The sequence below is a fragment of the Balaenoptera musculus genome, chromosome 15 (assembly GCF_009873245.2).
Source record: "Balaenoptera musculus isolate JJ_BM4_2016_0621 chromosome 15, mBalMus1.pri.v3, whole genome shotgun sequence".
Lineage (NCBI taxonomy): Eukaryota > Metazoa > Chordata > Mammalia > Artiodactyla > Balaenopteridae > Balaenoptera > Balaenoptera musculus.
In genome coordinates this window covers 64,567,704-64,591,309 of record NC_045799.1, presented here as the reverse complement: position 1 = coordinate 64,591,309, position 23,606 = coordinate 64,567,704, and the positions used below count along the sequence as shown (strand labels likewise).

The window sequence follows — 23,606 nt, the reverse complement described above, 5'->3', positions numbered from 1 at the left end:
CCATGACATAAGCTGCCACGATTCCGAGAATGGGCCTCAGAGAAATGGGAACAAACCGACCCTGGAACTGAAGATTACCTATACTTAGAACAATCAAAATGATGCTGGTTAGACCACCGCAGGACCAATTTCAACATGACTGTCAGAGCTGGCTGTGCTGTTTCTGCGTGGAGCCCCTCCCTCCACCTATAAAAGCTCTTGCCCACTGATTGTCAGCGAGGGGGAGTCAGCCTTTGGACAGGAGTCCACCTTCTCCCCCAAACCCCCGGTTGCCGGCATCCAAAATAAAGCAAACTTTCCTTTCCACCAACCTTGCCTCTTTATTGGTTTTTGAGTGGTGAGCAGCTGGACCCACTTTTGGTTACAATAACAGTGAAGTAGCTGAAGAAAGTGAAACCGCTTCCCTCTGGGCCAATAATAACAAAAGGTAACGTTTATGAGCCCTTACAGTATACAGAGCGTGGGTCTGGAATCCCTTCCATATGGTGATGCGTTTGATCCCCATGACAACCCTGCGAGGTAGGTGCTGTGATAGCCAGCGTCCACGATGGCCGTCCGTGATCCTCCTCCTGTGATGCTCACGTCCCTGTGTGTTCTCCTCCGGCTCTGAACAGGGCCGATTTATGAAACCAGTAGAAGGTTGTGGAAATGACAGTATGTTACCTCAATGGCAAAGTCATAAGAGACCTTTTATTCTCTCTCGTATCACCCGCTCTGGGAGAAGCCAGCTAGCATGTCGTAAGGACACTCAAGCAGCCCTGTAGAGAGGCCCACCTGGGGAGGAACTGCATTTATTTTCATGCCTCTTTATTATCCTTTAATCCTTTAATCTTTAATTTGTCCGATTTGGGGGTGTGTGTTCATTCAAGACATTGGCATTTTTGAAACGTCCAGGCCAGCTGCCGTGCAGGAATGCCCCACAATCTGGATTTGACTCTTTCTTCTTAAAGGGACTCAGATACCAGGTGAGATGGTGTCACATGAGATGGCTTATCCCTTTGGTGTTGTTGCCCTGGATCTCTTCTTTAATCAGATGCCCACAAGTTTCTCTACAGTGCCTGTATTGTTTCTTTCATGCTGATGATCACAGGTCACTCTGGTATTTTACTTTTTCTGAAATTGCAAAGATTTGATCAGCCCAAATCTTGACCCTGAGAAAGAACCCAAAAGACAGATTATTAATGTTGACAAAAGGAATCAAATTTACTTACAGATATAACCAGGATGTCAGTAAGTCAAAATGTTTCAAACTTGGTGCTTTAACGTTCCCAAACTAGCCACCTCAACAAAGCATACAAACTTAACATCACCAATTACACGACAATCTGACATCACGTGCCTCTTGGTGTGATGGAGTAGGATGTATACAAAGCAATAAAGTTCCTCCAACAAACTTTGGGAACCAAATCAGGGTCACTTGTTTTTTGTTTGTTTGTCTTTTACATGGCCAACACTGGGGAAAATTACATGAAAATAAGAAAAATATTACCATTTTCTATGTCAGTGAAAAAAAATCAGTAGTCGATCTAAGAAAGAAGTGGAAAATTTTTACATATATACAATGGAATATTACTCAGCCATAAAAAAGAATGAAATAATGCCATTTATAGCAACATGGATGGATCTAGAGATTATCGAAGCAAGTCAAAGACAAATATCATATGATATCACTTATATGTGGAATCTAAAAAAATGATACAAATGAACTTACTTACAAAATAGAAAGAGACTCACAGACTTAGAAAAAAAACTTATGGTTAACAAAGGGGAAATGTGGGCGGCAGGGATAAATTAGGAGGTTGGGATTAACATATACACACTATTATATATAATATAGATAACCAACAAGGACCTACTGTATAGCACAGGGAACTCTACTCTATACTCTGTAATAACCTATATGGGAAAAGAATCTGAAAAAGAATAGATGTATGTATATGTATAACTAAATCACTTTGCTGTACAACTGAAACTAATACAACATTGTAAATCAACTCTACTCCAATATAAAATAAAAATTAAAAAGAATGGAAAATTTTATTTGAGCCAACTTGAGGATTATAACAGAAAGCTCTGAGGACTGTTCCACCTGTTAGATGTCAAAGCACTTATATATGTTTTGGGGATAAAGTGTTATACATCAAATGACGTACTGACAGTTTACACAATCCAGATCTGCACATGCAAAGTGAGTAGTGGGGCATAGTGACCCCTTACAAGATTAAGGAGGAAGGTTATCTCCCAAGGAGTTATCAAGTAGTGGGTCATCATGACCCTTTACAAGATTAAGAAGGAATGTTATCTCCTAAGGAGGTCTGGTTAATGCAGATGCATAATACACACTAAAGGGGAGGGAGGAGGCCCAAACGGGCAAAGAAAATTTTTATGTTTAAATTTTGTCTTCCCATAAAATATGAATTTTATTTCATCAATGCTAATAATAGTATCTACCTCCAGTTCAGGGCTGGGCCTAGAGTAAGGCAGGCACAGCGCCTGGGCACAGCATATAAGGAGACACTCAGGGCTTTCCAAGTGCTGGATTGGCACCTGAGAGTAAGTGTCTCTCCCCTTCTCTCCGCTCCCCTCCACCCCGGTCCCAGCCCAGCTCTTAAGAATGTTGAGAGGATATATGAAGTCATCTTTGCAAAGCACTTAGAACGATGCTTGACCCATAGTAAATGGTGTATAAATGTTTATTAAATATACTAAATTTTTTCGTTAAATATTTGTGTTAGTTGATGAAATAACATGCATCATTAGTTGGCTGTGTAAGACGGTCTCACTTAGTGACAATGGCAGCAACATTAGCTTGCACGGTGCTAGAACTTCTTTCTTTTAAAATAAAATTTCTAAGCACCATCCAATTATAGCCTTGGAGAAGAGAAATCCACCAAGGCAACCTGGGAGTACTGGACATAGGTAATTGGCCAAAAACCCAGCAACTGGATTGATTTTTTTTTTTTTTGAAACTTGCATATGATTAAACCCAAGAAAGAAATACATTTGGTTCATATGGGAAAAGTGTGAGCAACTGTCACAGTAACGGGCATACAGGACTCATCTGGCACCTTCAGTCAGCTGTTTACTTCAGATGTCATCCTCTCATCCCAGTCTGGTAGTGCCGGTCTTAGTCAAAGTCAGGTGCAAAAGTTGCAGGAGAGGAGGCCTGATATGGTCCCGTCTAACGTGGCTGTGCCTTTCCAGAATGCATCATTTACTGGTTGCAAGTCGAGGTGCATCTGAGCTTCATGCAAAGTTAGATTACTGTGATAAGCTTCAGAAACAAACTTAGAATGTCCTTTTTAATAATTAAACTTTACAATAAGATAACAACAAGGAGCTATCTGGGAAGTGAGTCTTCAGCAGTTAATCTGGGAAGTGAGTCTTCGGCAGTAAATACAGACCTCAGTTAACAAAACTAGAATTTAATATCCACTGAAACACAATCTTTTTCTCTCTCTAAAATTTCTCTCACTTCTACCAAATATAGCCAAATTAAAGCTAATTTGTTTGCAAAATAAGTCTGGTTAATTGATCACATAGGCTCTTTTAAATTGGCTGTGCTGGAACCTATCATAAGGAATCTCAGACTGAACTTTTTAAAAACCTCTCAAGGCCAGAAAAGCCCCACCAAGGGCATGTCACAGATTCTATAGCATGTTTCTCTCTTTTCAAGGTCCCCAAAATACCTTGAGATTCCTGCACCTGTTAGGAGCTGGCCTTCCTTATTTACCTGATAAAGCTGCTGGGAACCTAAGAGTTTCCAAATTCTGGAGGGATCAGATTGAGAGAAATGATAAATGTTTCAGTTCTACTTACTGTCAACGAATGAATCGGGCTCCACTGCTCACCACTTACAAAATCAATACTCACAAATTGTAGAAAGGACAGGTGCCTTTAATCAGAATGCCAGCAATCTGCAGAGACGGGTGGACTCAGCATCCCCCAGAAACCACCTCTGAAGATTCTGCTGGGCCGTGAAAGTCTTGAAAGGGAAACAGAAGTGATCTCAGTTAATCACTGAGATGGGGGTCAGAGTCAGTACCATCCCCCACTGTGTGCAGGCTTGTCGACTCCTTCGATCTTCCTCTAGATGTTATCTTGTTCACACAGTTTGGTCACAGTTTGTTTGGGAGATTACTGAAGGGGATGCTACGGAAAATATCTGGTCATATGTTAATTACTTATTCTTCATGTCTACTTCTTTGATCTACGGAAAGAACCGACAATTTAGGCAAGGTATTGTGTGATTAAAAGATTTGAAAGGTGTGCTTGGGCCAGAGAGGAATAAAGCATATGGGTGTCTGGTTTAAAAGTTAGTTACAATATAGCTTTGCTAAAGTGACAAGAAAAGGGGCTTCCTGCTGAGGGCAGTTTCCGGCAAAGAGCTGCTTACATTACAAAAGTACAATTTACCAAATTGCTATAAGTCATAATTAGCTTGAGGGGAAAGGTTTCTTTAATATCTGGAAAACACTGATTAAAAACCAATAATATTTCAGACAAAACCCCCAAATTACAACCATACTCATCAGTTTGCTCAATCCTATGTGAGTAATCCTTGATCTTTTTTTTTTTTTTTTTTTTTTTTTAATGTCTGAAACATTTATATTAACATATTTCCATACATATTTCCATACAAATACAAATATAAGATTTTTAGAAATTTCATGTAATGTCTGAAACATTTATATTAACATATTTCCATACATATTTCCATACAAATACAAATATAAGATTTTTAGAAATTTCATGTAATGTCTGAAACGTTTATATTAACATATTTCCATATAAATAACCCAATGAAAGTTTAGTATTAGTTGTTTTGTTTGTTTTTTTATACTGCAGGTTCTTATTAGGCATCAATTTTATACACATCAGTGTATACATGTCAATCCCAATCGCCCAATTCAGCACACCACCATCCCAACCTCACCGCAGTTTTCCCCCCTTGGTGTCCATATGTCCATTCTCTACATCTGTGTCTCAACTTCTGCCCTGCAAACTGGCTCATCTGTACCATTTTTCTAGGTTCCACATACATGCATTAATATACGATATTTGTTTTTCTCTTTCTGACTTACTTCACTCTGTATGACAGTCTCTAGATCCATCCACGTCTCAACAAATGACTCAATTTCGTTCCTTTTTATGGCTGAGTAATATTCCATTGTATATATGTACCACATCTTCTTTATCCATTCGTCTGTTGATGGGCATTTAGGTTGCTTCCATGACCTGGCTATTGTAAATAGTGCTGCAATGAACATTCGGGTGCATGTGTCTTTTTGAATTACGGTTTTCTCTGGGTATATGCCCAGTAGTGGGATTGCTGGGTCATATGGTAATTCTATTTTTAGTTTTTTAAGGAAACTCCATATTGTTCTCCATAGTGGCTGTATCAATTTACATTCCCACCAACAGTGCAAGAGGGTTCCCTTTTCTCCACACCCTCTCCAGCATTTGTTGTTTGTAGATTTTCTAATGATGCCCATTCTAACAGGAGTGAGGTGATACCTCATTGTAGTTTTGATTTGCATTTCTCTAATAATTAGTGATGTTGAGCATCTTTTCATGTGCTTCGTGGCCGTCTGTATGTCTTCTTTGGAGAAATGTCTATTTAGGTCTTCTGCCCATTTTTGGATTGGGGTGTTTGTTTCTTTGATATTGAGCTGAATGAGCTGTTTATATATTTTGGAGATTAATCCTTTGTCCGTTGATTCAGTTGCAAATATTTTCTCCCATTCTGAGGGTTGTCTTTTCGTCTTGTTTATGGTTTCCTTTGCTGTGCAAAAGCTTTGAAGTTTCATTAGGTCCCACTTGTTTATTTTTGTTTTTATTTCCATTACTCTAGGAGGTGGATCAAAAAAGATCTTGCTGTGATTTATGTCAAAGAGTGTTCTTCCTATGTTTTCCTCTAAGAGTTTTATAGTGTCCAGTCTTATATTTAGGTCTCTAATCCATTTTGAGTTTATTTTTGTGTATGGTGTTAGGGAGTATTCTAATTTCATTCTTTTACATGTAGCTGTCCAGTTTTCCCAGCACCACTTATTGAAGAGACTGTCTTTTCTCCATTGTATATCTTTGCCTCCTTTGTCATAGATTAGTTGACCATAGGTGCGTGGGTTAATCTCTGGGCTTTCTATCTTGTTCCATTGATCTATGTTTCTGTTTTTGTGCCAGTACCATATTGTCTTGATTACTGTAGCTTTGTAGTATAGTCTGAAGTCAGGGAGTCTGATTCCTCCAGCTCCGTTTTTTTTCCCTCAAGACTGCTTTGGCTATTCGGGGTCTTTTGTGTCTCCATACAAATTTTAAGATGATTTGTTCTAGCTCCGTAAAAAATGCCATTGGTAATTTGATAGGGATTGCATTGAATCTGTAGATTGCTTTGGGTAGTATACTCATTTTCACAATGTTGATTCTTCCAATCCAAGAACATGGTATATCTCTCCATCTGTTGGTATCATCTTTAATTTCTTTCATCAGTGTCTTATAGTTTTCTGCATACAGGTCTTTTGTCTCCCTAGGTAGGTTTATTCCTAGGTATTTTATTCTTTTTGTTGCAATGGTAAATGGGAGTGTTTCCATAATTTCTCTTTCAGATTTTTCATCATTAGTGTATAGGAATGCAAGAGATTTCTGTGCATTAATTTTGTATCCTGCAACTTTACCATATTCATTAATTAGCTCTAGCAGTTTTCTGGTGGCAGTTTTAGGATTCTCTATGTATAGTATCATGTCATCCGCAAACAGTGACAGTTTTACTTCTTCTTTTCCAATTTGTATTCCTTTTATTTCTTTTTCTTCTCTGATTGCCGTGGCTAGGACTTCCAGAACTATGTTGAATAATAGTGGTGAGAGTGGACATCCTTGTCTCGTTCCTGATCTTAGAGGAAATGCTTTCAGTTTTTCACCATTGAGAATGATGTTTGCTGTGGGTTTGTCATATATGGCCTTTATTATGTTGAGGTAGGTTCCCTCTATGCCCACTTTCTGGAGAGTTTTTATCAGAAATGGGTGTTGAATTTTGTCAAAAGCTTTTTCTGCATCTATTGAGATGATCATATGGTTTTTATTCTTCAATTTGTTAATATGGTGTATCACATTGATTGATTTGCGTATATTGAAGAATCCTTGCATCCCTGGGATAAATCCCACTTGATCGTGGTGTATGATCCTTTTAATGTGTTGCTGGATTCTGTTTGCTAGTATTTTGTTGAGGATTTTTGCATCTATATTCATCAGTGATATTGGTCTGTAATTTTCTTTTTTTGTAGTGTCTTTGTCTGGTTTTGGTATCAGGGTGATGGTGGCCTCATAGAATGAGTTTGGGAGTGTTCCTTCCTCTGCAATTTTTTGGAAGAGTTTGAGAAGGATGGGTGTTAGCGCTTCTCTAAATGTTTGATAGAATTCACCTGTGAAGCCATCTGGTCCTGGACTTTGGTTTGTTGGAAGATTTTTAATCACAGTTTCAATTTCATTACTTGTGATTGGTCTGTTCATATTTTCTGTTTCTTCCTGATTCAGTCTGGGAAGGTTATACCTTTCTAAGAATTTGTCCATTTCTTCCAGGTTGTCCATTTTATTGGCATAAAGTTGCTTGTAGTAGTCTCTTAGGATGCTTTGTATTTCTGCGGTGTCTGTTGTAACTTCTCCTTTTTCATTTCTGATTTTATTGATTTGAGTCCTCTCCCTCTTTTTCTTGATGAGTCTGGCTAATGGCTTATCAATTTTGTTTATCTTCTCAAAGAACCAACTTTTAGTTTTATTGATCTTTGCTATTGTTTTCTTTGTTTCTATTTCATTTATTTCTGCTCTGATCTTTATGATTTCTTTCCTTCTGCTAACTTTGGGTTTTGTTTGTTCTTCTTTCTCTAGTTTCTTTAGGTGTAAGGTTAGATTGTTTACTTGAGTTTTTTCTTGTTTCTTGAGGTAGGCTTGTATAGCTATAAACTTCCCTCTTAGAACCGCTTTTGCTGCATCCCATAGGTTTTGGGTCGTCGTGTTTTCATTGTCATTAGTCTCTAGGTATTTTTTTATTTCCTCTTTGATTTCTTCAGTGATCTCTTGGTTATTTAGTAACGTATTGTTTAGCCTCCATGTGTTTGTCCTTTTTATGTTTTTTTCCCTGTAATTCATTTCTAATCTCATAGCGTTGTGGTCAGAAAAGATGCTTGATATGATTTCAATTTTCTTAAATTTACTGAGGCTTGATTTGTGACCCAAGATGTGATCTATCCTGGAGAATGTTCCGTGCGCACTTGAGAAGAACGTGTAATCTGCTGTTTTTGGATGGAATGTCCTATATATATCAATTAAATCTATCTGGTCTATTGTGTCATTTAAAGCTTCTGTTTCCTTATTTATTTTCATTTTGGATGATCTGTCCATTGGTGTAAGTGAGGTGTTAAAGTCCCCCACTATTATTGTGTTACTGTCGATTTCCTCTTTTATAGCTGTTAGCAGTTGCCTTATGTATTGAGGTGCTCCTATGTTGGGTGCATATATATTTATAATTGTTATATCTTCTTCTTGGATTGATCCCTGGATCATTATGTAGTGTCCTTCCTTGTCTCTTGTAACATTCTTTAGTTTAAAGTCTATTTTATCTGATATGAGTATAGCTACTCCAGCTTTCTTTTGATTTCCATTTGCATGGAATATCTTTTTCCATCCCCTCACTTTCAGTCTGTATGTGTCCCTAGGTCTAAAGTGGGTCTCTTGTAGACAGCATATATATGGGTCTTGTTTTTGTATCCATTCAGCCAGTCTATGTCTTTTGGTTGGGGCATTTAATCCATTCACGTTTAAGGTAATTATCGATATGTATGTTCCTATGACCATTTTCTTTTTTTTTTTTTTTTTTTTAAATTATTATTTATTTATTTATTTATTTTTGGCTGTGTTGGGTCTTCGTTTCTGTGCAAGGGCTTTCTCTAGTTGCGGCGAGCGGGGGCCACTCTTCATCGCGGTGCGCGGGCCTCTCACTATCGTGGCCTCTCTTGTTGCGGAGCACAGGCTCCAGACGCGCAGGCTCAGTAGTTGTGGCTCACGGGCCTAGTTGCTCCGCGGCATGTGGGATCTTCCCAGACCAGGGCTCGAACCCGTGTCCCCTGCATTGGCAGGCAGATTCCCAACCACTGCGCCACCAGGGAAGCCCCTATGACCATTTTCTTAATTGTTTTGGGTTTGTTTTTGTAGGTCCTTTTCTTCTCTTGTGTTTCCCACTTAGAGAAGTTCCTTTAGCATTTGTTGTAGAGCTGGTTTGGTGGTGCTGAATTCTCTTAGCTTTTGCTTGTCTGCAAAGCTTTTGATTTCTCCATCAAATCTAAATGAGATCCTTGCCGGGTAGAGTAATCTTGGTTGTAGGTTCTTCCCTTTCATCACTTTAAGTATATCATGCCACTCCCTTCTGGCTTGCAGAGTTTCTGCTGAGAAATCAGCTGTTAACCTTATGGGAGTTCCCTTGTATGTTATTTGTCGTTTTTCCCTTGCTGCTTTCAATAATTTTTCTTTGTCTTTAATTTTTGCCACTTTGATTACTATGTGTCTCGGCGTGTTTCTCCTTGGGTTTATTCTGTATGGGACTCTCTGCGCTTCCTGGACTTGGGTGGCTATTTCCTTTCCCATGTTAGGGAAGTTTTCGACTATAATCTCTTCAAATATTTTCTCTGGTCCTTTCTCTCTCTCTTCTCCTTCTGGGACCCCTATAATGCGAATGTTGTTGCGTTTAATGTTGTCCCAGAGGTCTCTTAGGCTGTCTTCATTTCTTTTCATTCTTTTTTCTTTAGTCTGTTCCGCAGCAGTGAATTCCACCATTCTGTCTTCCTGGTCACTTATCCGTTCTTCTGCCTCAGTTATTCTGCTATTGATTCCTTCTAGTGTAGTTTTCATTTCAGTTATTGTATTGGTCATCTCTGTTTGTTTGTTCTTTAATTCTTCTAGGTCTTTGTTAATCATTTCTTGCATCTTCTCAATCTTTGCCTCCATTCTTATTCCGAGGTCCTGGATCATCTTCACTATCATTATTCTGAATTCTTTTTCTGGAAGGTTGCCTATCTCCACTTCATTTAGTTGTTTTTCTGGGGTTTTTTCTTGTTCCTTCATCTGGTACATAGCCCTCTGCCTTTTCATCTTCTCTATCTTTCTGTAACTGTGGTTTTTGGTCCACAGGCTGCAGGATTATAGTTTTTCTTGCTTCTGTTGTCTGCCCTCTGGTGGTTGAGGCTATCTAAGAGCGTAATCCTTGATCTTAATCTTCTGTTAACAGTTTTATGAAGCCATCAGGTTTTCCACTGGAATTCTTTAATTTCTTACGCAGGTGAGTGGTATATGATCTGAAAGTTATCAGAAACCTGCACTTGTCAGAAAGTCCTTTCTATGAATCTTCTTGAAGTATTTTTTTACAAAAGCATCAGAGTACAATAACTGTCTATAAATGACAGGACTAAAAAAATGGTTAAAGACCTGATTACAATGCAACTGACAATTAAACTTGGTTACTGCTGTGACATACAACGATTTAAGATAATTACTAGAATTATCACTGATAACATTTCCTAGGACATCCCATTTTTTAGGAGTTCCATATAATTTCTAGAATACCTATGTTAATAAAAATTTACCCGTACAAATGTAACCTAAGAACGTTTATCACCATTCATTTGACAATGCTTCCCACATAATTTAACATACCAAATAAGTCTAAATTAGTTTAATATTCCTCTCTCTGAGATGGAGAGAAAACAAATATTTTGAGGTTGATGAAACAAAATTTATTTTTTAAGGCAGGACAAGAAAAAGTTAAACATAAAATTCTGTGTGTTTGTTTGGGCTTCCTCCCTCCCCTGCTAGTGTGCAGCAAGCATCTGCATTGCACATTGACCACACCTTCTCAAAGACGGGAATGCCTGCTCAACTGTAAAGATCAATTTTTTTTTTTCTTTCTTCTGACACAAGCAATGTAACTTCTTTTTTTTTTAATTAATTAATTAATTAACTTATTTATTTATTTTTGGCTGTGTTGGGTCTTTGTTGCTGCGCACGGGCTTTCTCCAGTTGTGGAGAGCGGGGGCTACTTTTCGTTGCGGTGCGCAGGCTTCTCATTGCGGTGGCTTCTCCTGTTGTGGAGCACAGGCTGTAGGCATGTGGGCTTCAGTAGTTGTGGCACGTGGGCTCAGTAGTTGTGGCTCAAGGGCTCTAGAGCGCAGGCTCAGTAGTTGTGGCGCACGGGCTTAGTTGCTCCGTGGCATATGGGATCTTCCTGGACCAGGACTCCAACCCGTGTCCCCTGCATTGATAGGTGGATTCTTAACCACTGCGCCACCAGGGAGGTCCTAACTTCTTAAAAAATAGCATTCTTTCCCAGCTCTGAAAGGGGTCATGGTGACTTGCTGCTTGCTTTGTACGTGCGTACCTGGACTATGTATCCTAGGTGAACTTTATGTAAAATATCAGTATGTCATTTTGATGTATGATCCTTTGTCTCAAAAATGTATATGACTGTGCCTTTCACTTCTGACAGGCAGAACAGTTCTCAGAGCTTTCTGAGCACCTGCTTCCCTGGTTATAATCCTCAGTTTGGCTCGAATAAAATTCACTTTTTTCCTTCTTGATAGTTAATTGAATTTTCGTTGACAAGGTGTTCCAGGGACCCTTCAGAAAACCTCAGAGTTGAACTTCATTTCGAATTTGATCTTTGGGAAGTTTGTCAAAAATATCAAAAGTTCAAAACACCTGGTCAAATAGGATCATAGGTCACTGTGAAATCACCCTAACCCATTCACTTAACCAAAGTGAAAATGAAAGATCTCAAAGGTTGTAATAAATCACTGAAATGCAAAGAAACTCACACAATCTATTATCAAAAGCAGCTCAATATTTCAAGAAAACTTTGTTTTCCCAGCAGAAAGAGAAAACAAAACTCAAGTCTTTTTTTAAAAATAAATTTAAAAAATTTACTCTTTTTAAAAATAAATTTATTTATTTTAAATAAATTTATTTTAAAATAAATACTCTTTTTAAATAAAAAATACTCTTTTTAAAAAATAATAAATTTATTTATTTATTTATTTATTTATTTATGGCTGGGTTGGGTCTTCGTTGCTGTGAGTGGGCTTTCTCTAGTTGCGGTGAGCAGGGCCTACTCTTCGCTGCAGTGTGGGGGTTTCTCACTGCAGTGACTTCTCTTGTTGTGGAGCACGGGCTCTAGGCATGCGGGCTTCAGTAGTTGTGGCTCGTGGGCTCTAGAGCGCAGGCTCAGTAGTTGTGGCACATGGGTTTGTTGCTCCACGGCATGTGGGATCTTCCCTGACCAGGCATCAAACCCGTGTTCCCTGCATTGGCAGGCAGATTTTTAACCGCTGCACCACCAGGGAAGTCCTTTACTCTTCACTGACGTCAAATACAACACATCAGACTATCCCTCCCAGGATTTGGGAATTGGGAGGCAGAGACCTCTCATCAGTCTTTTCAGAGTTTATATCAACTTGGGGCTGCAATGTGGCCATATTTTGCCATGTGAAGGGAGAAGCGGACAAAATCAGGGGCAAGTGTGAGGTGCAGGCTCTGGGAAGAGGGAAACAGCAAACATGAACTCGTAGGCAGGAACAGATAGGTGTGTTCAGATAGGAGGAGAAAGGAAGCCAGCCACAGTGGTGATGGTAGGAGATGGGGCTGGACAGATCCCCCAAAGCCTGCTCCACGCATGATAAGGAGAGCGAGGGTGTACTCTAAGTGGCAAGAGGAAAGCAGAGGAGGAGGGGATGTTTAGCAGGAAAATTACGAGATCGATTTCCTTTCTGAGAAGTTGGCTCTGCTGGTGGACAAGGTCTGGACAAGGCAGGGAGACAGTCAGGAGGCAGTCCTCGCCTTGGAAGAGGCGGTGGTGCTTTGGGTCAGGTGATCGCTGGTGGCGAAGGAAAGCAGAGGGTTGATTCCACCCTGCCCCTCTGCACCCTGGTTCTTTTTTCTCTAAAATGGGATTGAAGGTTCCTACTGTCTTCTTAGGGATGACGAAAGTTAAACGGGGTAATGCATGATATGGATTTGGTACAGAGTAAGTCCTCAATAAGTGGCAGTTATTATTATTATTATCCTAATAATAAAAGAGAGACCCCGCCATAGCTTTCCTCATACTGAATTCTAGTGTGGGAAACAGACAAATCAAGTAGTAAAAATAAAGTGCTAGGACAGATAAAGCTGATAGGGGGCGCTGTGGGAAGACATGCGCCTGCCCTTGAAATAAAGCAATACGTAAATGGAATCAAGAATTCCATGTTTGATTCTGCTTTCTGTCCTACTTGCCATCCTTCTGTCTAAATTTCTGTTTGTCCGGCTACCAGCCTTGTCCCCCTTCTATTTCCTTCCAACAGGAGATTTCTGAGACCTTTTCCCAAAGAACTACCCTATTTCTATTCCTGTAAAATCAGTCATCTCCTGGGAGGAAGGAGTTTCCTTCAGGATACTGGGCTCATTCCCCTGCCCCAGAGAGAACCCGAGGCCTCTCCTGGCTGAGGATGCAGACCAAGCCAGGGCCAGGTGCCAGGTGCCGGGTGAGACCAGTAGGAGGGAGATGAGCACCTGGAATTGGCAGGCTCCATCCATCTCCTTCCAGATCTGTGGGCTGGGATCAGGGGCTGGGAGGTGGCCTCTGGTGAGGAAGGGAAGAGGGAGGCACTGTCTCACGACAGAAATAAGCATCCTTTGTCGACACTGCTTTGTGCCACAGACTTTAGAGGTAATTTTTTAAAACTTCAAGCATATATAGGTAATATATCTGTGCAATACAGAAAAAAGGATAATGAGTAAATACCCCCAACTTGTCCTGAAATTTACTATGCATTTCCAAGCACATACATATTCTTGTATTTTCTTTACCCAAATGGTAGCTTACCTAATACACTTCTTCTGCACCTTGCTTTTTTCACTTAATTGTATATTTCCACACATAGAACTTTCTATATGTCTACATATACAGCTATTTGATCGCTGGATGTATGTGTCAAAATGTATTTAACCAGCCTCGTATCTATATTGATTTAGGCCGCTTCTTTCTTTTGCTAGTATAAACAACATTGCAAGGAACAGCCTCATAGAAATGTCATTGCTTGTGTTGCAGAATTTTAAAATTTTATGTAGTTTGAATAAATGAAAAAAACCGAACCCAAAACAAAACAAAAACACTTTTTAAGAAAGCACTTTCATGGTTTTATTTTTTACTTTTTTTTTTTTTTTATAAATTTCTTTCTTTCTTTATTTATTGGGTGTGTTGGGTCTTCGTTTCTGTGCGAGGGCTTTCTCCAGTTGCGGCAAGCGGGGGCCACTCTTCATCGCGGTGCGCGGGCCTCTCACCATCGCGGCCTCTCTTGTTGCGGAGCACAGGCTCCAGACGCGCAGGCTCAGTAATTGTGGCTCACGGGCCCAGTTGCTCCGCGGCATGTGGGATCTTCCCAGCCCAGGGCTCGAACCCGTGTCCTCTGCATTGGCAGGCAGATTCTCAACCACTGCGCCACCAGGGAAGCCCCTATTTTTTTACATTTATATCTTTGGATTTTCTTTTGTGTGAGGTTGGCATCAGATTAGGTTTGTTTGGGTTTTTTTTCCCCCGGATGCTCTGCCAGGCACTTTAGGGGACTATTCTCACTACGACCCTTTCTACAGGTGAGAAAACAGAGGCTCAGAGAGGTTGAGTCACATGGCCAAGCTCACTCAGGGAATAATTAGAAACCAGTTTCCAAATGGAAACTCAGTGACCCAACCCTTAACTACAATAAAAATAGCATTTATTTTGATCCAGGCAATTACTTATTTAAAAAAATTCACTTTCTGTCTTGGAATAGTTTTAGAGTTACAGAAAAATTTGAGAATATCACAGAGAATTTCCATACACCTTAGACTCAGTTTCTGTGATTATTACTATCTTACATCAGTAGTAGATGAGCCAATATTGACACAGTATTATTATCTAAAGCCCATACTTTATTCAGATTTGCTTAGTTGTTACTTTTCCTGTTCCACATTCCCATCCTGATGACCATATTACACTTAAGTGGTCATTTGAGCGGTCATGTCCCCTTAGGCTCCTCTTCGCTGTGACAGTTTCTGACTTTCCCTGTTTCTGGTGACCTTGACCGTCTTGTGTAGCTGTTCAGGTATTCTTTTTTTTTTTTTTTTTTTTAAATTTATTTATTTATTTATTTATGGCTGTGTTGGGTCTTCGTTTCTGTGCGAGGGCTTTCTCCAGTTGCGGCGAGCGGGGGCCACTCTTCATCGCGGTGCGCGGGCCTCTCACCGTCGCGGCCTCTCCCATTGCGGAGCACAGGCTCCAGACGCACAGGCTCAGTAGTTGCGGCTCACGGGCTTACTTGCTCCGCGGCATGTGGGATCTTCCCGGACCAGGGCTCGAACCCGTGTCCCCTGCATTGGCAGGCAGATTCTCAACCACTGCGCCACCAGGGAAGCCCTGTTCAGGTATTCTGTAGGACGTCCCTTGACTGGAGTTTATCTGATGTTTTTCTTATGATTTGGCTGAAGGTATGGGTTTGGGGGAGAAAGACCCACACAGGTAGAGTGTCATTCCCATCCCATCATATCAAGGGTGCATACCATCAACATGACATCACTGTTGATGTTGAACTTGATCATCTGTCTGAGAAAGTGTTTGTCAGGTATTATTCAGGTAGTTACTTGCCGTGCCCCGCCCTCCCTTTTCATACTGTCCTCTTCGGAGGGAAGTCACTGTGTGCAGTCCACACTTAACGACTGCGGCGGAGTCATTGCTCCACCTCCTTTAAGGAGCTGTATAAATTATCTAGAATTATTCTGCATAGGCGATTTATCTACACTTCCCATTTACTTAATTTGGAAGTTACTTGTATACAAATGTATATACAATCACATTTCTTTAATTATTAGGCACTTATTTATATTTGCTAATTCCTTTTCATTCTATCTTTTAAGCTGTACCTGGATAGAGGCAGAGATGAAAAGTGGATAAGGTGCAAATTTTAAAAGACAAACACGGCACGTAGTGAAAAACCCTCCCTCATACCTTTCTCATCCAGGCCTCCCAGCTCCCCACTCGAAAGATATCTTATGCATTTACAAACATGTACAAATACATTCCCCCCCCCTCTTTTTTTTTTCCTTTTTGTACCCAAATGGTAACTTACTAGATACACTTGTTCGGTGTCTTGGTTATTTCTATTACACTTTTTAAAATCTGGGAGGTCTCCCCTCCTCGCGGCCGCTGGACGGAGCTGTCCCGGGTCTCTCCGGCTCTCCAGACGCGTCTCCCATCCCAGGTCCCCGACGCGGCGGAGCCGCACCCTTCCACGGCGCCCTGCCCTCACCTCGCCTCCCAGCGCAGGGCGGCTCGGGTGGTCCAGCGGGGGCGGGCGTGGGAAGGGCCGCCGGGCGCCCCGCCCCCGCCCCCGCCCCCGCCTCTGTGACGTCGGCCCCGGAATCTGGAATCCCGGCTCCGGGAGGGAAGGCCGGGAGGCGGCGGCGGCGTTGGCGGCGGCGGCCGGAGCGGGTCTCCGGTGGCATTTCGGGGGCGCGGGGCGCAGCCATGAGCGAGTCCAGTGCCAGTGCGCTCCCGCCCGGCAGGCCCGGCAGGCAGGCCTTCATCCACCAAGGTAGGGCGGCGCGGACCCGGCTCCAGGCGGCCGGCGGGTGCAAGCGGCCGCGAGGTGCTGGGAGCTCGGCGCGGGCCCGGCCCCCTCTCCACCTCCCGGCTTGGGGGAAAACGGATCTTTTTTATTGCTGGTCTCCCTCCTCCAACCCATCCTCACCCAATTCAGAGAGCGCATGCTCTACCAAAAGGAGCACTATTAATGGGAGTCTCGACAGTGGTGAGTTTGCCTTCCCAAAGCTGGTCGAGGGATCCCGGGCTAGTCTCAAAATAATCTTAGATGTTGAATGAAAAGATTGTGAGATCCCTGTCAGCCCTAACATTCTGATACCAGGTGCCTGCCTCCCAAACATATGAGGCTTTACAATTAGATGGGCTTAGAACTGAATTCTGCCTCGGCTATTTATTGCTGTGTGATCTTTGGTAAGTGACTTGCCCTCTCTGAACCTTAGATTCTTCAGCAGTAAAATGGGAATAAGATGTTGGTGGGATTAGTTGAGAGAAAAATGTGTGAAGTGCCTAGCAGAGTGCTTGATACAAGACAGGCACTATCAGTGGTAGCCAGCCAAGTATATGCTTTTCCCTTTTTTTATTGGGTAAAACTTAAGAGTGAAGTGTACAGCTCTGTGAATTTTTACATAAATGCGTACAACCGCTACTCAGTCAAGATAGAAAAGTTGCCAGCACCCGGGCAGGCTTCCTTGCAGCATTCATATCTTATATTTGCCCTTAACAAAACACAAGACCCCACTGTGAGGTTTTTGTGTGTGTGTGTGTGTGTGTGTGTGTGTGTGTGTGGACAACGCTTCCAATACCTAGTACCTTGGCTTCAACTTCCCCACTGTGAGTTTTATCTGCAGCGTTTTTTCTATTTCAATTTGAGAATAGAGATTTTGTTACAAGGATCTACAGTAAAGCATGAGTGTAGATTTGGGCATTGGGCCCCTCTGATTGGATTGATCTCAACATCTAGAAGAAGAAAAAGAGAAAAACATCTAGAGAGACCCAAACTCTGGGAACTTGCTCGGGAATCAGAAAAAAGACTGGGTTTTGATGCTAATTATTTTCTAATGCAGTATTAATAGTGCTGGCATCAGCTCAATTTCAGCCTTTCAGTAATAGCTATTCAAGTATTTTCCACATGATTTTTTATTTATCTTTCTCTTATTTTATCACAGTTCATCACATTTAAGATGCCAACCCTGGTTTCCCATACAGAAGGCAAGGAGATTCCTCTTCCTTGGATCTTTGCTGGGTGTTCAAGGGGCTCTCTAAGCATCTTTTTATGAGTATTGTAACTAGCGCCTCTAATCAAAAGGTTCTCCCTGTCCCTTGGACAGATGATATTTTATGACCGTGTACCCACTAGCATGAGTGGGAGGCTCAGAAGGGACTGTGTTTATAACTTTGCAGCAGTTTGTAAACCATGACACACTGTATGAGCATCTTGGGAGGACAGTTGGAGGGGGTCAGGAGACAAAGGGCGTCTAGTTTACAGAAATGGGAAATGTGTATCTTTCTTAATGATAAAACAGATCACAACATTTGCCTTCTTTTTTTTTTTTTTTCTTTTCCATGATGGTTTATTACAGGATATTGAATATAGTTCCCTGTGCTATACAGTAGGACCTTGTTGCTTATTCATTCTATGTATAATGGTTTGCATCTGCTAATCCCAAACTCCCAATCCATCCCTCCCCCAACCCCCCTTCCCCTTGGCAACCACAAGTCTGTTCTCTGTATCTGTGAATCTGTTTCTGTTTCGCAGATAAGTTCACTTGTGTCATATTTTAGATCCCACAGGTAAGTGACATCGTATGGTATTTGTCTTTCTCTTTCTAACTTACTTCACTTAGTATGATAATCTCAAGGTCCATACATGTTGCTGCAAATGGCACTATTTCATTCGTTTTTATGGCTGAGTAGACAGTACTTGCCTTCTTAATTAAAACTTTTCAGTGGCTTCCCACTGCTCTGAGAACAAACTCCAGGCCTCCAACAAGGCCAGCAAGGACCCCAGCCCACCTCTGCAGGCTCTCATCACCTACAGCCTTATCTTAGCCCATGCTGCTCCAGCTACACTGACTGCCTTCTCATTCCTCCCAACATATCAAGGTCATTTCTGCCTCAGGGCCTTTGCATCTGCTGTTCTCTTTGCCTGGAGTGCATTTCTCTTTGATCTTCATGTGACAGCCTCTTGCTGCTCCTGTCAGGTCTCTGCTCAAATGTCACTTCAGAGAGGCAGACCTCTGGAGTCATCTTGTCTGGAGAAGTGCCCCCATATCTCCTACCCTGACCTTGCTTATTCCTTCAAAGCACTTAGCACCATCTGAAGTCATGTCGCTTGATCATTTCCTGGTTTATTAGCTATCTCTCCTTCTAGAATGTGGGTGCCATGAAAATCAGGGGCTTTTTCTTGTTCCCCTAGGACCTAGAACAGTGTCCGGCACGTGGTAGGTACTAAACCTGTGATGAATGAATGAATGATGGAGTATACCCACAGCCATGCTGGCAGCTATAGTGTAGCGGTTTCAACTCTAGACTATGGATTCTCAGATGCAAATCCTCTTTTTCCCATTCACTGGTTTTGTCTTTGGGAAAGGCAGTTAAGTGCCTGGTGCCTCAGTTTCCTTATGTATTAAATGACGAAAGTACCTACTTCAGGAGGTCATTATGAGGAGTCAGATAATTAATTTATGTAAATAACTTAGTAAGTGCTTAAATTAGTTATCTATGTCTTGGAACAAATTATCCCAAAATTTAGAGGCTTAGAACCCACTTACCTCACGGTTTCTGTGGGTCAGGAACTGGGGAGTGACCTATCTAGGCTTTTCTGGCTCAGTCTGTCTTACAAAATTGCAGACATGGTGTCAGCCAGCCATGCAGTCATCCAAAGGCTTGCCTGGAGCTGGAGGATCCCTTCCAAGATGACTCGCTCACACGGATGGCGAGTTGACACTGGCTGTTGACAGGAAGCCTCAGGTCCTCTCCATGTGGACCTCCCAGAGGGCTGCTTAAGTGTCCTCGAGACATGGTGGCTGGCTTCTCTCAGAGCAGATGATCCAAGAGAGAGCAAGGCAGAAGCTGTAGTGTCTTTTATGAGCTGGTCTTAGAAATCACACTGTGTTGTTTTTATTGTTCACGTGGGTCAGCCCTGTTCAGTGTGGATGGGGCCTGTATAGAGGCGTGAATATTAGGAGGGGAGGATCACAGGGGGCCATCCTGGGGACTGGCTGCCATGGCCCATGTAGGTGTTAACTGTTGTTATGATGTCTCTGCTCTCCTACTAGGTGGTAAGCTCCAGCAGGGCAGGGCCTGGGCCTGTTTGGCTCACCGTGGCATCCCCCTGCTTAGCCCAGTGCTTGGTGTATAGGAGGTCTTCAGTAAACACTAGTTGAAAGGATGCCCTTAGTGATTTGGTTCCCATCTTAGCTCCCATCTCCACACACACCCCCACCCCCGCCTGACAGTTCCCATGTTACTTTTTGAGCCTGAGAAGCTCCTGCTGTTCCCTCTACCGTGAGGCTATTACTTTACTTCCTTTTAAGGCATACTATTTTTCTCATCTTTCAATCTGGTGTCACTTCCTCCTGGAAGCCTTCTCTGACTACCTCCCATCCTGTGTCCCTTCTAGACCGTGTCCCTTCTCTGCACCCACAGAGCCCGCTAGCCTCGCCCTGTCAAAGTATCCCTTGAACTGTATTCTCACTTGTCTTGAGTTGTATCATTTTTTTTTTTTTTTTTTTTATGGCTGTGTTGGGTCTTCGTTTCTGTGCGAGGGCTTTCTCTAGTTGCGGCAAGTGGGGGCCACTCTTCATCACAGATGCGCAGGCCTCTCACTATTGCGGCCTCTCTTGTTGCGGAGCACAGGCTCCAGACGCGCAGGCTCAGTAATTGTGGCTCACGGGCCCAGCTGCTCTGCGGCATGTGGGATCTTCCCAGACCAGGGCTCGAACCCATGTCCCTGCATTGGCAGGCGGATTCTTAACCACTGCGCCACCAGGGAAGCCCCCGAGTTGTATCATTTTTAAGAGCAGGGATTTTGGAATTAAGCAGACCCAGGTTCAGACACCGACTTGGCCTCTCATAAGCTGTGTAGTCTTGAGCAAGTTACTACTGCCTTTTCTGAGCTTCCGTTTCCCCATCTGTAAAGTGGAGATTCTGATAGGAGTGAAAGCTGGAGGACCACCTTGTTCCAGGGCCTCTAGAGCGGCCTACCTCCCACCTCAACTCCTGCTGCTCCCACCCCTCCCAGGCCCCAGTGCTTCCCTCCGGGTCTTTGCAGCCTCTGTTCCTTCCAGCCGGCACACCCTTCCCCCTGCTCTGCCCATAGCCGGCTCCTCACACTTCTGCTCTCAGCTGGAATGTCACCTCCTCCCAAGAGGCAACGCCTCCCCACCCCCTGACCATGAGACATTTTGCCCTCTCCCAGGGCTTTTTGCCCCTCAGCCCCATCGTACCTGGCATGTTCTGTGTTTATTGAATGGAGTGACTCTGCATGGTTTTTTCCCTTTGTCAAATATTTACCATATTGCGGTCTGTCAGTACTTCATACCAGTCAGTAAATGTATGTGTACAGTATGTGTAGTGTAACTACATGCTCATTCCAGTCAGGAGTCCTTTGGCTAGCGTGCACGCAGTGACTTTTTTTGGGCGGGGATCGAGACATAATTCACATAACAAAATCAACCATTTTAAAGTGTACAGCATTTAGTACATTCACAATATGGTACAACCATCACCTCTATCTGGTTCCAAAATATTTTCATACACCCCCCATCTGCTAGGGTCACTGAAAGGATTTAATGAGATAAGCATGTCAAGAATCTAGCACCTTGTGGGCAGGCGCTGTGCGCTTGAATGGTAGCTCTTGGTATTATTATGATTATGATTATTAGGGCCTTTTCTAGCCCCGGTATTATCAGGTTTGATGACTGCATGTGCTCTGTGCCGGTGCGCTCTGCAGGTATCTGTTAGATTCCTATGTAGTTAAACAACTATTCCGTGGGCTATTTTAGTCTGACCGATTGTACGAAATTTGAAGACAAGTAACCGTTTGACCTGCAGTGTTTTTTGTTTTTTACTTTATCTGCTAAGTCCACTCATCCAGGTTACTCATCAAAGGTGTCCTGGGCGGGAGGACTCTTGTGCAGGCCTGGACACAGGCCACAGTGAGCCAGCCTTCTGACCTGAGTTATTTTTTTCCCCTCTGTCTGGAAGAGGCCGAGCTCTGTCTGCCCAGCAATTCAGGCCCGGATTAGGCCCAAAGGCCAGAGGCCCTCAGTGGCTTTTTTTTTTTTTTTTTTTTCAGGAAGTGAAGAATTTAAGGGATAAAAGGGGGAAATGACTTTTCAGTGTTGTTAACTTTGTTGCAGTCTGGCTGCTTTTTAAAGGAACATTGTTTGTCTGTGGGACCACCCAGCCCTTCTGTGTTTTCCCACTCCCACCAGGAGAAGATGGGGAACTGATCCTGAGCCAAAAGCATGCACCAGGTGAGGGGCCTAGGGATGAAAGAGGCAGGCGAGGGACGTGCTTTCACGAAGTTTCTAGTCCAGCAGGGGAGACCCTAAACAGGTGGAGGGAGATGGGTCAGAGACAGCTAAGCATAGGTCAGCACCTATGAAGGAAATAAGCAGGTGATGAGATAGAGAGGGGGAGCGGCCCGCCTGGACAGCTCTCCCGGGAGGGGACCACTGAGCCGAGGCCCAAGGATGTAGAGGAGCCACCGCAGGTGAATGGGAAGCCCCGGTGGGAAGAGTGTTCGGAGGGGCTACAGGAAGAGCAAAGGGCAGAGGTGGGAATGGCCTCCGTGTATCTGAGGAGGCCTTGGGCTGGGGCGTGGAGAGGAGATGGGCCGAGGTCAGCCAGCAGGAGCCAGTTCCTGAGGGTCAGTAGGTTCCGTCAGCAATTTGATTTGGGACTCAGGTGGGTAACTTTCTTTAATTCCTCAGAGCAACTCAATGTAGTAGGTGTTATCTGCCCATTTTATCCCCCTGGAAACTGAGGCCCTGAGATGTTACTTGACAAGCTGCTGAAACAGAAGGATGTTAATGTTGTGAATAGAGCTACCATGTCCGTGTATTAATTTGACATGTTTTTTGAGTCCCTGTTATGTGCCAGCCCCATGCTAATCACTGGGGGTGTAAGAGTGAGTAAGACATGCTGAGGTCATTGCCCTCATGGTTCAGACCTTAACTTGACCTTGGACAAAGGTCCTGTCTTCTCTGAACTTTCCATATTGCAAAATAAGGGCAATACATAAGAAGGGCCCATCCTGAGGATCACAGGAGATAGCTAGGTAAAGGATTTGACATCATCGTGGCACACGGTAAAAACTCAGTAAAGGCGAATTTTTGGTTATTGTCACTTCCAGGAATGTTGGAAATCTTTTTTGGAGAGGAAGATAAACACTCCACATAGGGAGTAGCTTGGTCCTTAGCAAGAAGACACCCCCTCCTCCCCCTCGCCACTGCAGATTTAAACCTTCATGTACATTAAGTTCATCAATAAGTAACCAGAGTCCTGGCTTCAAGTAGGTAGCACGATGTGCCAGGCACTGCTCTAAGCCAGGGGTCTGCAAACTACAGCCCATGGGCCAAATCTGGGCCACCACGTATTTTTACAAAGTTTCATTAGAAAACAGTCATGCCTTATGGCTGCTTTCCTACTGCAATGGCAGGTTGAATAGTTGTGACAGAGACCGTGTGGTAAATAGTATTTACCATCTGGCTCTTTACAGAAAAGGTTTGCTGCCCTCTTTTCTAAGCACTTGACATACAATAGCCATCTAATAGCCTTAGGATGGCTGTGCGAGGTGGGGACTACTACCCCTATTTTACAGGTGGGAAAACTGAGGCACAGAATGGTCAAGAAACTTGCCAGGTCACACGGGTAGCAAGTGGAGCTGGGGTTAGGATCCAGGCAGCGGGCTTTGGAGCCAGTGCTCTTAACCATGTGTCATGTCACCTCC

General features: G+C 42.9%; 1 protein-coding gene and 1 long non-coding RNA gene across 7 annotated transcripts in view; one reads left to right on the top strand and one right to left on the bottom strand.

Annotated features, from left to right (window-relative positions):
• Positions 1-312: 312 nt before the first annotated feature.
• LOC118881493 lies at positions 313-16,312 on the bottom strand. Of its 3 annotated transcripts, XR_005016550.1 has the most exons (5): positions 16,176-16,312; positions 3,874-3,985; positions 3,069-3,239; positions 1,212-1,453; positions 313-1,113 (listed from the first exon to the last, which is right to left on the bottom strand). It is a non-coding gene; the product is annotated as an uncharacterized LOC118881493 (long non-coding RNA). The 3 variants fall into 3 exon arrangements; XR_005016549.1 differs by lacking the exon at positions 1,212-1,453 and having other exon boundaries at positions 313-1,151; positions 3,069-3,244; positions 3,820-3,985; XR_005016548.1 differs by lacking the exon at positions 1,212-1,453 and having other exon boundaries at positions 313-1,151.
• A 196-nt stretch (positions 16,313-16,508) lies between these two features.
• The window catches only part of TMC7 (transmembrane channel like 7), a 53,281-nt gene continuing 46,183 nt past the window's right edge, over positions 16,509-23,606 (top strand). For 3 of the 4 annotated variants that reach the window (XR_005016547.1, XM_036826479.1, XM_036826482.1), the window contains exon 1: positions 16,557-16,856. Coding sequence is in view for 3 of the 4 variants with exons in the window: in XM_036826479.1 (XP_036682374.1) it covers positions 16,574-16,856 (283 nt within the window). In the remaining variant the exon portion in view is untranslated. Of the gene's footprint in view, positions 16,857-23,606 lie in introns of all 4 variants that reach the window. The other variant, XM_036826480.1, reaches the window with a different exon arrangement.